Source organism: Nelumbo lutea, chromosome 4 (assembly GCF_056320005.1).
Source record: "Nelumbo lutea isolate HS-2025 chromosome 4, American lotus-T2T, whole genome shotgun sequence".
NCBI classification, from domain to species: Eukaryota; Viridiplantae; Streptophyta; class Magnoliopsida; order Proteales; family Nelumbonaceae; genus Nelumbo; species Nelumbo lutea.
Genome location: NC_142687.1, coordinates 82,596,219 through 82,612,317, shown reverse-complemented (window position 1 = coordinate 82,612,317; position 16,099 = coordinate 82,596,219). Strand labels below are relative to the sequence as shown.

Here is a 16,099-nt window from a genome sequence, read left to right as displayed (position 1 = left end):
TATTACATGATTTTCCTCTAATACTTAAATAATTGTTAAAGTTTTTAATTCAAATTTTCTTTAGATAGATATAGATGAAAAGTGTGGTGGGGATAAATAGGAATTAGGGATAATTAGAGATAATTTAATTCTCTCCTAAATTAAAGATAATTTATGAGATTAATAAGAATTAGAGATAATTAGAAGTAATTTGAGAAAGTTGGGTATAGTGGTGCCACGTGGCTAGTGGGAGATAGGATCAAATTGGTGTAAGGATTGGCTTTACAAATGACTCTTATATCTTTCTTAAAAAATAGGTGCTCACTATATGTGTTTTATTAGTTTCCTAATAAAAAAGAGAGGAAAGGGAGATATGGCATGTTGAGGTGGCAACTCCATATGCTTTTAGAAGGAATTTTGCACCCCTTCTAGAATTACTCGATTGGGGTAATGGAGCAAGGAGAGGCCATCTGGCATGGCCTGATTTACTTCAGTATATACTAGCAGGGGGCTTGTGCAATGCACAAGACAATAAAAAGTTGATTAGTTTTATTAATTGATAATCTGAAAGATGTCAAGAGATTTTTTCTTTTTCAAAGGTCAAAGTATTGGGAAGGCTTAAAACCCATAAATCATCCCCAACTAGACCTGTCCATGGGCCGGGCCGGGTTAGGATTGGGCCAAGCTTTCACTTGTTATCAACGCAATATATTGAGGCCTGAGCTTGAGCTTGGCCCGACCATTGGGCCTAGATCTTAAGCCTAAGCCTGAAACTTGAGAGATGATTTGAGAGAGTATTACATTCCAATCCAGAGATTGTTTATTTGCTGCAAGAAGAGTTGGTGAACGAGAGAGAGAGAGAGAGAGAGAGAGAGAGAGAGAGAGAGAGGTCCAACTTCAAGATACCCGAAATAGATTACAAAGAATTCTAGCAAGGATATCAGGAATACCAAGGTCAAATAATATCTAGGAGCTTCACTAATTGAGAAAATATTAACAAAGAGTACTTTGAACTTCCTAGTTGAAAAGGCAAAAGCTAAATGGGAGTGGTGGAAAAGCAAAACCCTATTTCTAGGAGGTTGAGTTACTCTCCTAAAGGCTGTCTTGGTAATCTTATGCAATATACCAAATGAGTATGTTTGGCATCCCCTAGGAAACAACTAATGAATTGGATAAACTTCAAAGAAGATTCCTTTGGGGAACAAAACAAAATCATAAGACCTTTACTCTTATAAACTGGAGAACAGTATGTATTGATAAAAATGAAGGACTAGGGCTAAGAAAAATGTCCCAAGTAAATCAAGCCTATCTCATGAAATTGGGTTGGAAAATCTTAAACGAAAAAAGTAAGCTCTCCCGTGTCTCTCAAGGCTCTATCAATCTCTCTGTTGGGGTGATTCCCTTTCGGGAGTCCCCCCTTTTCCTTTATTCTCTTCTTTCTTTTCTTGTTTTTTTTTTCTTCTTTTTGCAGGCGTTTTGACAAAGGGGTTATTTGCTTTTGGATCTTGTATTGGGCTTTCGATATTGGTGGATGTTGCTTTACGTTGTTGTCGTCCATGGTTAAGTTTGTTCGTGATTGTCCGGCAGAAGTAATTCATGGTCAGTACCATTCGCAGTTCTTTAGTGAATGCCGTTTTGGAAAGCAGTTACAGTATCTGATATCGGTTGTAATGTTTGGGGCTCTATCCCCTTCTGCGGATCTACCCCAACCATGCTATTACCATCTCTTTGCAATCTCTTTTGGGAACCTCTGCTGTCTTTTGTCTCGCTGTTTGTGGTGGACTGGAGTTGTGCTTTTCTACTTCTATTGGTGAGTTTTTCAAATTTGTTGGATTGCAGAAGTTCATTTGTTCTACTACATTTATTTATATATTTTGTTCTTCCTGAGAAATTGTATTTGGGTTCTGATTGGCCTTGGTGGCAATTCTATGTATTTGTATCAATTTCTTGAATGAATGAAACATGACTTTAGCCTTAAAAAAAAGTAACCTCTAGGTTCAAGTAGTACAAAATATACCTTAAAAATAAGGGATTCTTAGAACACAAAACCCCATCTTTGACCTCTTGGGCATGGAAAATTAATCAACAAAAGGATAATCTGCAAGACAAGTGATTAGGCCCACATCCATTAATTAAAAAGCGTAGTCAGTGGTCTCAAGATTTAGTAGAACAAAAAGTCTCACTACACAAACCCAGATAATAATTGCTGGGATCAGAGAAAATCGAGAGAGGTATGCCCTCAAGAGATAATTAATAAAATATCTGCTATCCATATTCCGATAGTAGAAAGAGAAGATAGGATTGTTTGGGGGAACTGCCCATATGGAAACTTCACTGTTAAATCAGCATATAGTAGTCTAAGAGAGCAAATTAGCATAGATCTTGATATAAAGAATTGTAATAAAAAATCAAGGAGAATTGCATGTCAAGAAAAAAAATCAAAATTTTCTTGTGGATTTACTATTAAATAGAATTTCTTCAAAAAAAAAAAAAACTCCTGATTAATAGAGGAATAAATATAAGTGCTGCTTGCCCCTTTTGTGAGCTTGAAGAGGACGGAGAGCAGATCATGTTAAACTGCTTAATGGCAAAACGTGTTTGGAGACAATTGGACCCCCAAAATGCTGAAAAATTAGAAAGACATGAAGGAGGGTTGAATGATTGGTGGAGAAAAATAATGGAGGAGAAAGTGGAAGAAACTATACCCAAATTTTGGGAAAAAATAGCATTTACCTTTTGGTTCCTATAGAAAAATAGAAACCAGAAAGTGCTTAAAAATAATAGAGTTAGTAAAATCATTGACAACCTTAAGGCTCAATTTGGAAGGAGTACAAATGCAAATATGTATGGTATAAATATATATAAAATAATACAAAATATAAAGTTTTACGCACTACATATTTATATTTGTACTCCTTCCAAATGGAGCCAATGGAATTTAAAGAAGCAAACTCCCCTCCTTCAAATCCAGAAACTACTACCCCTTCAATTAGAGAGACAAACTGGATTAGTTGGAACCCTCCTCCGGAAGGAAGTCTAAAGATAAATTTTGGTGGAATGTGTTGCTAAGTAAGAAATTATAGGGGTGAGATTCTCCTCCCTAAAATAACTTAACAGTAAACTATAATGGAAAATTAAATATTAAATAACAATAAAGTACACCGATTTTTGATACTTTTCATTAATTCATTTTTGAAAATCGGAAAATAACTGTAAATTACAATAAAAGTTAAATGTTAAATAGCAATAAATAACACTAATTTTTTGATAATTTTCAATAATTAATGATTAAAAATAATAATTTAACAGTAAATTACAATAAGGAATTAAATATTAAATAACAATAAATACACATATTTTCAGAAGTAAATGGCTGAAATTATTGAGCATTTATCAATATTCTGAAAATTATTCAATAATACTCATAATTATTATTGGAATTATAGTTATTTAAAAATACTCATAATTATTAACGTAATTCTTATTAGCAAGAATAATTATTATTGTTTAATAAAATAAAAAATGTAGAAAATTATGTTGGTGCAAAAACGGATCTGGATCGGAATATCCAGAATCTAATCCAAGACAATCGTCTTCTTGTCCTGTTTTGCGCTAAAGTGGTCACTGGACTCAGCGACTCAGCAATATTTGGCTTTTGAATGCAGAAAAAACCAAAACGACCCATTTGATGCTAGAAGCAATTATTTATACCCAAACCAATCCATTTGGTTTTAAACGTGCATGTGCTCCTCTATTTCTGGATTTTTAAACGTTTTGGTTTTTTGGTTGGTTAGAAAAACCAAAACGACCCATTTGATGCTAGAAGCAATTATTTATACCCAAACCGATTCATTTGGTTTTAAACGTGCATCTGCTCCTCTATTTCTGGATTTTTAAACGTTTTGGTTTTTTGGTTGGTTAGAAAATCCAAAACGACCCATTTGATGCTAGAAGCAATTATTTATACCCAAACCAATCCATGGTTTTAAACGTGCATGTGCTACTCTATTTCTGGATTTTTAAGCGTTTTGGTTTTTTGGTTGGTTAGAAAAACCAAAACGACCCATTTGACGCTTGCAGCCATTAACCAAAAAAAAAATGTTTTTACTTCTTAATTTTTTTTTGGGGGGTTTTTAAACGTTTTAGTGTTTTTGGTTGGTTTTTGATGTCGGAAAAACATATCTATGTCTAATGCCTAATTCCATCAGGCCTTATTTTATGGAGAGAGATTCCCAATGCAAGGTTGTTTGCATGAACTTGCCCCGACTGAAGCCGATCTCACATTAACTGACCTGAGCCTCGGGTCGAGTTGGATCAGGTTGGTTGGCCCTAGTTGACCATCTTGGCAGTGTTGGGAGTTATGCTGTTGAACTGTAATGTTTCTACTTGATTCATAGAAATCAAGTGAGTGAAGTGTTTTGCATGATCGACCTACGACGTCTAATTGTTTGTTCTTATTGACCATGCAAGGAAACCGCAGAAGAACTGAACTATCATCTTTCATTTTTGGTGGTAGATTGAGCATGCAACGATCAACTTAGTTTTTTATTTAATTTCTTTATTTACTTAATTAGTTTATTAAACTCGATATACTTCGTTTCCAGAAAATAAGAACAGAAAATTAGGAAAAAGATTAAATACTTGTCAACTTCTACTGTTGATTAAATTTCTGTAAATCTAAATTACTAATTCTCTAAATAAACAGTACGTTTGTTTGTTTTGCTAATTTTGTTAATTTTTGTAAAGTTTGTTGATTTTGTAAATTACAGAAAATAAAAACAGAAATTTAGGAGAACCAAAATCAAATACTTATTAATTTCGATTGTTAATTACCAATAATTAACAATTGCAGTAATTTCAAATTTGAAATACATTATTGTTGACTTATAATTTATGATTCTTTCATTACTTTTTTTTGTCTTGTACAACATTTCTTTTTAATCCTTTCTGTCATCCTATTGGATATTGGGTTTCCTTGTGCATCGCATAGGAATCGTTAGAAATAAAGAAAAATCATAAAATATGGTGCATAAAAAGAAGAGTGCTCTCCACATTCCAAAATTCATGTTTCTGTAATTGTGAGAAAGAGGACAATTAGTAGGTTGCAGGTGCAGTTTCACACTTTCACTAGGTTCATTGCTAAAAGTATAACTACTCTCAACTTTGAGGTGTTTTCAGAGGTTAGACCTTATGCAGTACAAAGAAAATTAACAAGACAGATCCCAAAATAGTATTTACCCCAAGCTGAAAACATGGGAGAAATACCTCCAAGGAAAAAATCTAGTCTTGCTGATGTTTGACCAACTGAGATCAAGCGAAGGTTGACAAGATGTTCTTCTTCAGCGTGAATTCATCTGCCTTTGCAGGGCTGATTGACTGCACCATAAAGATAGAGAAATGCCAAAAAGAATAAACATTAGAATTATCAGACCTGAAATTCAGGTCCGTTTGGTTCGCAGTCGGAATCGGAATCGGAATGGCCCATTCCCATAGTCTGTTTGGTTCAGACAGGAATGGGAATGAGAATTGAAATCAGTAGGAATGGGATTTCATTCCCTAGGGAGGAGCAGGGAATGGCCATTCCCTCAAATGAGGGAGTGGCCATTCCAGCAGGAATGAGAATGAGATTCCAATTCCATCCAACCAAACAGTTGTAATCGGAACAGCCCATTCCAATTCCGATTCCAGACCCCTATTCCCATGAACCAAACGAGGCATCAGATTATTTAGGGTTCCAACCATCTTAGAGAGAGATGTGATATTCCTGGAAAACAAGCTACCCCGGTACCCCCTCTTATGTCTGAGATTTGTCAATTGTCACTTTACCTTGTCAAGCATGCGCTGTAGCCTCAGAGTCTCTTTCTTAGCATAATCTGGACCCTTTTCCATACAGTTCTTGGCAGCTTTCAAGTAAATCTTGCCATGCCTGAGAAAAGCAGAAAAGCTAATGAAATTCCTGTTTAAGGCCACACTACCTACTTCAACTGCAAGTTGTAGATTGTAACTCTTTTAGCATGCCATTTACTGTCTGAACTGTCAATTACAGTCTGCCTTGTAGGAGTCTGGATCTTCTACCCACAACACTACAAGCCTACCCACAAGACACTGGCTGCACAAACCAGGTTTTAGACATAGATGCAAAAGATCCTGCCAATCAATTACCTTGCAGATGAACCCTTGAGCTTCTCTACTTCCTCTTCTATCCGTGCAAAGGCTGCCTTTTTCTCATCATTGTTTGCACTTACAAACTCCTTCACCAAGACATCCAAATTTGCAACTATACCAGCCTGTATCACCCAAGTAATCATATATTCAGAAAAAGAAACGAATTTAATTACACAACTGGCAATCTCTGAGTCAATCTTCTACTTACCTTAGATGTTAATTGTCCTTTTCCATCACGACTAGTGCCACACTTTTCATTGATGAAGGTCACAAAGTCGTCCAAATCTCGACCACCATCATAGTCTTCACCCGCTTTGTTACCTTTTGGGAAGAATTTCAATGTAGGAAAGCCACTAACACCATACCTGCATAGACAGCATTTACTTATCAGGATCCACAAGTAGTAATAACTTTTACATGTCCAAGAAATGCCAACTGTAAAATTTGCAGATGTACATTTTTCATTCTTATTTATTTGCACTAGTCATGAATGAATTGACTATACATATTAAAGAGGTCCCACGGTGCTAAATGTTTGCTTATGACATAATATTTAATTAATGAAACTAAAGAATGATTATATGCAAAATTAGGTTTATGGACAATTTACTGTTAATTATATGCAGATATCAGTTGGGCTAAAAGGAAAATTCTATAAAACATTTGTATGGTCAACTATGTTGTATGGAGCAGAGTGTTGGGCAGTTAAGAAACAACATGTCCAAAAAATAAGCAATTCCATAAAGGTAGAAAATATACTCATGGTTCCAATGGCCATTTGTATCAGAGCACCATGAGACTTTTTTTTTTTCATTATTTCAAATTGCCAACCAAAATATCAAGCTCCTATGCATGAAAAACCAATAAACAATTCCGCAAAGTGCCAATTTGCATGTTTGTTGTCTGGCAATAAGACTCATGCTGCACTCTCGAATACTGTCTGAAGCAATTAAAAAATTTCCAGAGTCAATTTGCCCACAAAACAATTCCAGGAAGTGCCTTTAATATGGGTGAATTCAGGATTTTAATTAGATTGATGGAGGAAAAAATGGAAGTTAAAGTCACATGGCCCCAACCATGGACATCTAAAAGTCAAAATGGGATGCATCTTTTCATACTAAATTGTCTGCCATAAAACTTGTAGGGTGCTCATCATACGTTCAATAATATCAAGGATCTACAGATTATACTTGCATGTAACTTGGGGACTCTAACAAGACCAGAAGACCCAATTGCAGAATATTTATGCTAGAAAGACGAGTCAACTCACACATACAGAGTTAATTACATCATTCCAATGGTGCACTGATATTGTAGTTTATTTCCCTCATACCCATCTTATATTCATATATTCACCCCTGAGACAAGTCCATTGTTCATTTGTTCCTATTTCTTTTTCTTTTTTATTTTTTGACAAGATTATGATTTTTAACATAGATTTCCTACATAATTCCAGGCACAACAAACCATCATATGTGTTGGAAGATTTCTGTAATTATGTATTATATCTGATTATGTGCTATTTTAGGTAGTTGAGAGATTTGTGAGCTGTACAAATTTTTAGGAATCAGCTTTATCTTTCCTTTAATAAGGGAGATTTGTTACCTAGTTTGTATCCTTTAATCAGGGAGATTTGTTACAGATGTAATCTGATTTAGGGAATCAATCCCAAGTGTACGAATTAACTCTACAACTCGGAGATATTCGCCAAGGTGAGAACTCTATGACTAAGTATTTCAATTCTCTTAAGAGAATTTGGCAGGACCTAGACTTATTCAACGATTACGAGTGGAAGTCACCCAATGACTGCAATTATTACAAGAAGATGGTCAATGTTGGCCGAGTCTTCAAGTTTCTTGCAAGTTTAAACGTTGAATTCGATGAGGTTCGTGGCAGAATTATTGGAAGAAACCCTCTACCTCCAATCGGTGAGGTATTTGCAGAAGTACGTAGAGAAGAAAGCCGGAGACAAGTGATGCTTGGAAGTAAGGCTGCAGGTACAACCGAACCTATGGAAGGGTCAGCCCTGATTATTTCTGAGGCCCAAGTCAGTCAAAAGTCAGCCCAGAATCAATGGGTTGGAGACAAGAATAACCTACGTTGTGATTACTATGGGAAACCTTGCCATACCCGAGAGAATTGCTACAAACTACACGGGAAACCATCAAATTGGAGGGCGAACAAACCTGGTGAACAGAATATACCTACAACAGACGAGGCTGAATCATCCCCATTCAGTAAAGAGCAAATAGATCATCTTCTTAAACTTCTAAAATCCTATTCGTCACCTAATACTCCTGTCGGGTCTATGGCACAAACAGGTAGCAATTCTTTGGCACTCTCAATTCTAGGAAAATCTGGTCCTTGGATCATAGATTCAAGGGCCACCAATCATATGACAAGTTGCTCTAACCTATTTAGTTCCTATTATCCTTGTTTTGGTATTGAAAAAGTGAGAATAGCTGATGGTAGTCTTTCATCTATTGCAGGCAAAGGAAACATTAAAATTTCAGAAAAAAATACTCTAAAATCTGTTTTACATGTTCCAAAACTTGCCTGCAATCTTCTTTCTGTCAGCAGATTGTCGAAAGATACTAGCTGCTCCATTCTTTTTCTTCCTTCCACTTGTGTTTTTCAGGACCAGAACTCGGGGAAGATGATTGGAACTGCTAGAGAGATAAATGGACTCTACTATTTTGATGAAACCGCTACTGGTAATAAAAAAGTTCATGGTTTAAGTAGTACAAGTTCAATCCTTGTCTATGATCAAGTTATATTATGGCATAGAAGATTAGGGCATCCTAGTTTTCCATATCTCAAACATTTGTTGCCTAAATTGTTTAAAGGAGTTGATTTGTCAAAACTTCATTGTGAGGCTTGTCATTTGGCTAAAGATCATCGTGTTTTGCTTCAAAACCATTTTATTTGTTACATAGTGATGTTTGGGGCCCATCTAAGGTTAACACTCTTTCTAAAAAAAAATGGTTTGTGACTTTTATTGATGACCATACAAGGGTATGTTGGGTTTACTTGTTAGAAAGGAAATCAGAGGTTGAACAAAGATTTAAAGAACTTTTCCTAATGATTGAAAATCATTTTCAAACCAAAATTGGTATTCTAAGATCAGATAATGGGACTGAATACTTTAACAAATACTTAGGAGCATTTCTAACCGAAAAATGTATTATCCATCAATCAACTTATCGTGACACACCACAACAGAATGGAATTACTGAAAGAAAAAATAGGCACCTTCTTACCAGAGCCGATCATGTTTTCTATGAATGTACCTAAATATCTCTGAGGAAATGCTCTCCTAATTGCATGTTACCTGATAAATAGAATGCCATCTCGAGTTTTAAAATATGAAACTCCTTTACAGAATCTGAAAAATTGTTTTCCCACATCTCGAATAACTACGGATCTTCCTTTGAAAGTGTTTGGTTGTGTCTATTATGTGTATATACCAAATGTTTTTCGATCAAAACTGGATCCAAAAGCTGAAAAATGTGTGTTTCTTGGTTATGCATCTAATAAAAAAGGGTACAAATGCTTTAATCCAGTTACAAAGAATTTTTTTGAGAGTATGGATGTACGCTTTGTTGAGGACCAACCTTTCTTTCAAAAAAATTCTCTTTAGGGGGAGAACATAAGGAAGATAATTTTTGGGAAACTTTACCTATTCTAGAAGAATTTATTCATTTGATTAATTATGATAAGCAAGTTTCGGAAACAATTGTTGAAAGAATGGAACCTAGTGATAGTACTCTTAATCTAAATTTTCTAGATACTACGTTATCAGAGACAGGGGGAGAAGTACTTGAAACGAATCACAATCCTCATCTTGAGCTTCAGTTTTATACCAGGAAGAGGTTTCACAAAAGTATTACTGTTCCGGTTGTTCCTACAGTAGAAGTCCAATCCAATTTGCCGAGTGAAGGTCCTACAACTCAGAGTAATCATTCTTTTACCCCTATTCCGTCTTTATCTAATGATTTGCCTAATCTGTCATCTTCAGATCTTGACATTTCAATTGCATTAAGAAAAGGTACCCGAGCTTGCACAAAACATCCTATTGCAAAATACTTGTCATATGAGAAATTATTACATACTCATAAAGCATTTGTGTCTAGGATTTCTAATCTGTATGTGCCAAGAACTGTTCAAGAAGCATTAGATGATCCAAAATGGAGGTTAGCTGTGATGGAAGAGATGAATGCTCTTAGAAAAAGTAATGCGTGGAGTATTACTGATCTACCCCATGACAAAAAGACAGTCGGGTGCAAATGGATGTTTACAGTGAAGTGCAAGGCTGACGGAAGTGTGGAGAGATACAAAGCAAGACTCGTAGCAAAAGGATGGATTAACCCAAACTCATGGTATAGACTACCAAGAGACGTTTGCTCATATTGCTAAAATTAACTCTATCAGAATACTTCTTTCTCTTGTAGTTAATTTTAACTGGACACTTCGTCAGTTCGATGTCAAGAATGCATTCTTGAATGGAGACCTAAAGGAATAAGTATATATGGACCTACCACCAAGATTTGAAGAACGTCTTGGAAGAGGCAAAGTTTGTAGGTTAAAAAAATCCCTATATGGGCTAAAACAATCACCAAGAGCTTGGTTTGAACGATTTGGGGATGCAGTAAGGCGGCACGGCTTCTCACAAAGCCAAGCTGATCATACTTTATTTTTCAAGCACTCCACCAAAGGTAAAATAGCTATTTTGATAGTGTATGTAGACGATATTATCATGATTGGGATGATTTATTTGAAATCAACAAGTTAAAAAATAAGCTTGAGGCTGAATTTGACATTAAAGACCTAGGAAAACTTAAATATTTTCTCGGAATGGAGTTTGCAAGGTCCAAGGAGGGAATCTTTATCAACCAACGCAAATACATTCTTGATTTGCTCAAGGAGACAGGGATGATAGGTTGTAAAGCCGCAAGAACTCCAATGGACCCAAATATGAAGTTAAAAGCAATAACAGCAAATGAGGTGGTTGATCGAGAACGTTATCAAAGATTAGTTGGAAGACTAATCTATTTGTCACACACAAGACCTACCATAGCCTTTGCAGTAAGTGTAGTAAGTCCAGTTTATGCATTCACCTGGACCTATTTACTTTGAAGTTGTGTTTAGGATTTTGAGATATCTGAAAGGAACTCCGGGGAAAGGACTCTTGTTCAAAAATAGGGGTCGTCTCCAAGTCGAAGCCTACACAGATGCAGATTGGGCAAGCGATGTAAATGATAGAAGATCTACTTCAGGTTACTGCACTTTGGTAGGAGGGAATTTGGTCACCTGGAGAAGCAAAAAATAGTGTTGTAGCAAGGAGTAGTGCAGGAGCAGAATTCCGCTTTGTTGCACATGGCTTTTGTGAAGTGTTATGGATCAAAAGGCTCCTAGAAGAGTTGAAGGTTCATACACCAACACCTATTAAAGTCTATTGTGATAACAAGGCAGCTATTTCCATAGCTCATAATCCAGTTCTACATGACAGAACAAAGCATGTGGAAGTGGATAAACATTTCATCAAGGAGAAGATAGACAGTGGTGTGATATGCATGTCCTACATACCCACCACGAGCCAAGTAGCAGACATTCTCACCAAGGGGCTTCCTAGGGCGCATTATGAGAACTTAGTTAGCAAGCTTGCCATGAGTGATATATTCATGCCAGCTTGAGGGGGAGTGTTCGAAGATTTATGTAATTATGTATTATATCTGATTATGTGCTATTTTAGGTAGTTGAGAGATTTGTGAGCTGTACAAATTTTTAGGATTCAGCTTTATCTTTCTTTTAACTAGGGAGATTTGTTACCCAGTTTGTATCCTTTAATCAGGGAGATTTGTTACCTAGTTTATATCCTTTAATTAGGGAGATTTGTTACCTAGTTTGTATCCTAGAGAGAGCTACAAATTTTGATGTACAGAGGCACAAATGATTATCCCATTCTTCATATCTTTCTGTCTCTTCTTCAATATGTCATGTTGAAAGAAAATTGAACCACTACCTTTCTAGGAAAACCTAGTTACGAGGTCATTAGTGCAAGGCAATTCTTTAAGTGAAGGCCAATGATGTGGTGGTTGTCTTTAATTGAAGTATCATAAATTTTACACCATCCAGGGCATGATTTCAAAGATGGAAGTGGTACTACTACAACCATAGAAACAATTTAGGTCTATCTATAACATGCCATCAAAATTACTGGTAAATAAGAGCTGCCATCAACCTTGATTCCCATCATTATAGCTGCCATGTTGTTGCATTTTCCAGGAACCACATTCAATACTATCTTAAAAATAATATACTCGTGGTTCCAACGGCCACTTGCATCCATCAGAGCACTATGAGTTTTTCTTTTTTTTCAATTATTTTAAATTGCCAACCAAATCATTAAGCCCCTATGCATGAGAAAAAACAGATTTCTTGGAAATGCAATCTCTTAATCCAACTGATAATTTAATGAAATTTATTATCATAAGAAAAATAAATTATTATCATCATTCCAGTGGCAAAAGAGATTAGAACATGTTTAAGACTTACTTTTCAGCAAGATCTTTATACTTATCAGCATCCAGATTAGCGATTACTACATCTTCCTCCAATTTATATGCTGTTGCAACCTTTTCATAAGTCTAGAAAAAAGGGAGGCAGACAATTATCAGAGTTCAAATATATTATAAACCTTTTTAATCAACATGGTCAAATTAAGAAAAACCATACTATAAATAACAATACCAAAGCTCTCTTATTGTATTATACTTACAGGAGCTAGATTTTTGCAGTGGCCACACCTGCAAAGTAAAAAGCCATGGTTCATAAGATGATGAATTTATAGGATTGAACTGTATTCTATATAAAATATGAAAACCGAAAAGTAAGAAATTAGTTAACTTTCACTGGGAATCAAAGTGCATGCTCTAAACTCAAGAATGAGATAATTAAATGTAATGAAAAATGTTAAGTGGAATACATGTTCAACATAAATAACACATATACACAAGCATTAACACAGACACATGCATACCTGTTTAGGATAGCCTCAGATAGAGAGGAATGGTGAAAGAGTATTTGCATCGCTTACCTAGTAAAGTGGTATAAGGTTGGTGATACTCTAGTGTGTGTGTGTGTATTAGTATAAATACTTTATTTAGTTCAGTTTTTCAGTTAGAGAGAGAGATGTAACACTAATGTAGAATTGCAGATAGAAAAACAGGAAAAGAATCCATGGAGAAACAAATATAATCCTTCTAATTCCTGCATCAATTGCAATTTCATAACTTTTAGATTATCAGAATTCTATTCAATTTGAATTCCTTTGTAGTTGATTTCTAGTTTGTTACTATCTTAATCGTCTTAGTGGGTCAAATTAGTGTTTTTTTTTTTATAACAAAGAAAGAGGGCATGGAGTAATAATAACAAGGGGTCACTGTCAAAAGTAAAACCCATACAAGGCATGGAGTGGTTCCCAAGACCCAGTCAGAGGAAACTCCTTTAAATGCACAGCATTGCAAATAAAATAAAATCAGGAATTTGCACAGCCAACATGACACACGTAAAGAATCACCTATTTTAATAGTGGAAAAAACTTGGAAATGTTAAAGCAAATAAGGGGAGTCAAACACCATTCTCCAAGGCAACTGCTTTTTAAACTGCTAAGAAGAATCCTTACCATGGGGCATAAAACTCGACCAAAACATCTTTTGTTTCGTCCATAACAACCTCATCAAAATTATCTGCTGCAAGAACAATTACATTGGATGGCACAGTAGCTATCTTCACATTGGTTCCTGCACACAGCCCAAATAAGTGTGGAAAAATGCCAACAAAATCTCCAGTCATAAAGAATCAAAACACTTGGTGAAAACTAGCAAAAAAGACAGACATGAGTAACAATTCTGCAGATTACCTCCTTCAGTGTTCACAAATTCAGCAAGGGATTCTGCAGTACGTGGTCCTTCATACCTACACAAGTTATACGTTTCAACTTTCATGTATCCAAAGGGATAAATAACAGAGAGTGACAACAGAAAAGAGAGAAAAAGGATAATTTGTTTGATTGAAGATAGTGTAGAGAAATAGATACAATATTTTCCTCACTTTTTGGGTTCCAATGATCCTTTAGGAAACCATTGAATTGTAGGATATCCAGAGACCCCATATTTGCTGCAAAGACTCTTATGTTCATCACAATCAACCTACATAAAAAAAAGCAATATCGCGAGGAGTGAGCAAAAGTATTAATAAACGAACAGTCATAAAGTTTTGTCAAAATTTTATAATTACAGAAGTCTGCATAAAACAATTTAAATATCAAAATGTAAAATTTTACCTTTCCAATCAAAACAGTCTTGGCTTTCTTAAAACTTGTACCAAGTTTCTCATACTCTGGAGCAAGCTTTTTACAATGCCCGCACCTGTCATGGGAAGTAAAGTTAGAATTCCTGTCCTATAACATGACAATGCAAGACGAGAAGCTGAGATATGACGTGGTAAACAACTTTCATAAATTCCTTCGCCTTTCTGCAGAAGTCCTCTACTGAAAAGAAATGGCATTCTGCATACGTATACATGCTTGATATAAATACATGTATAGTTTCCACCATGATGGAACCAACATTATTGGGTCCCCCAATTAACTTCAATAGGAAGTCAACGTATTCCAACTTTTGCGATCACAGAGGCAGTAGACGTGATAGTGGATCCATCTTCAAATTGAAGCTAACTACCCAGAGTGTAAGTTTATAGAAATTAGAGCAGGGATTGCCAAAGGGGAAAAGGTTCAACTCGAAATCTTAAACAAAGTTGACACTTTAATGACAATTATGGAAGAAAGTCCAAAGCTCCAAGAAATTAGAGAATGAAGAAGAGAAAAGGAACTAAAATTCCACTTATCACTTGCAACTATTTTATTTGAACTCCCACCTAAATTTCTATAGAAAAGTAACTCCGTAAAAGGAAAAAAAATCACAAAGCATTTTAAACTAATTTCAGCTAGATCTGAATATCGTCTAAACGCATTCTCCATATAGGCATATATAAGAATCAGAACCTAAAAATCTCAGATCTCCATCAAACATGACCAAAATTGCTACACTACAACTTATCACAACCACTTCAAGAACCCAATTACCCAAGGATCAAACCAGCACATATCGTTTTAAAAAATTGACCTTGATACTAATGGAAACAAAGAAATGAATTACATGACACGATATAAGGAAGTCATACCAAGGGGCGTAAAATTCGACGAGAGCGCCACGATCTTGTCCGACCTCCTTTTCGAAGTTAGCTTCCGTCAAAACGGTAGCATCATCTGCGAAAGCTGATGCAAAGAGAAGAGCTAGGGTTGCGAAAGCGAACCAGATCTGAAAACTCGCCATGTTCTGTCAGAAGAAGTGAGGAAAATAAAACGAAGGCGGCGAAGAAATGGCCCAAGTGCCCAACGGTAGAACTGGGAATTGATCAGCGTTGTTGATTTTTTATAGAAATTTCGTTCTGTAAATGATCAGATCGAAGTGTACAGACTCAACATTCAACAAGGGTGATTTTGTCATTATAAAAATATAATCAGACGGGCGTTTTTGCCACCTGGCATAAATGGGTGGAGGGGATATGCTGTGCTCGTCATTCATGACAAAACCTGCATCCTGATTAGAGCTCCCGTTCCTTCGATGATGACGTGTACCTTAAAAATATCGAGTTCGCATCTGCGTCTCATATGCACATCTCAGAGTGCATGGCGAACATCTCCGTAGTTGTTACTACACGGTTGGGATGTATTGTAGAGTTCTTCACTCGCCGCACAAGCGCCTCACACGCATACATTGCCCTTATTTATTAGTTATTATTCAGGGAAGATATTCTCAATGCACGGTGAATATACCTATGACGCGCCCGTTTATTAAGAACAGATCCCGTCACTATGTTGTAACCTTGTAGA

At 35.8% G+C, this 16,099-nt stretch overlaps 1 protein-coding gene and 1 long non-coding RNA gene across 2 annotated transcripts; one reads left to right on the top strand and one right to left on the bottom strand.

Moving 5' to 3' along the window:
- The first annotated feature begins 1,236 nt into the window (after nucleotides 1–1,236).
- On the top strand, nucleotides 1,237–1,903 carry LOC148861356 (uncharacterized). Its single transcript, XR_016094971.1, has 2 exons — nucleotides 1,237–1,325; nucleotides 1,451–1,903. It is a non-coding gene; the product is annotated as an uncharacterized LOC148861356 (long non-coding RNA).
- A 3,099-nt stretch (nucleotides 1,904–5,002) lies between these two features.
- Nucleotides 5,003–15,912, bottom strand: LOC148861355 (putative protein disulfide-isomerase A6). The gene is made up of 11 exons (XM_088941540.1): nucleotides 15,388–15,912; nucleotides 14,489–14,573; nucleotides 14,257–14,354; nucleotides 14,066–14,121; nucleotides 13,829–13,946; nucleotides 12,923–12,950; nucleotides 12,700–12,791; nucleotides 6,353–6,509; nucleotides 6,142–6,266; nucleotides 5,806–5,905; nucleotides 5,003–5,355 (listed from the first exon to the last, which is right to left on the bottom strand). The coding sequence occupies exons 1-11, from the start codon at nucleotides 15,537–15,539 to the stop codon at nucleotides 5,290–5,292; spliced, it is 1,077 nt and encodes a 358-aa protein (XP_088797666.1). The 5' UTR covers nucleotides 15,540–15,912; the 3' UTR covers nucleotides 5,003–5,289.
- Between the last annotated feature and the right edge of the window lie 187 nt (nucleotides 15,913–16,099).

Coding starts and splice junctions, on each gene's coding strand:
- LOC148861355 (XM_088941540.1), bottom strand. CDS start 15,539: ATGGCGAGTTTTCAGATCTGGTTCGCTTTCGCAACCCTAGCTCTTCTC. Junction 14,355..14,488: donor AGACTGTTTTGATTGGAAAG/GTAAAATTTTAC, acceptor TTTTTTATGTAG/GTTGATTGTGATGAACATAA. Junction 6,267..6,352: donor AAGGACAATTAACATCTAAG/GTAAGTAGAAGA, acceptor TGGGTGATACAG/GCTGGTATAGTTGCAAATTT.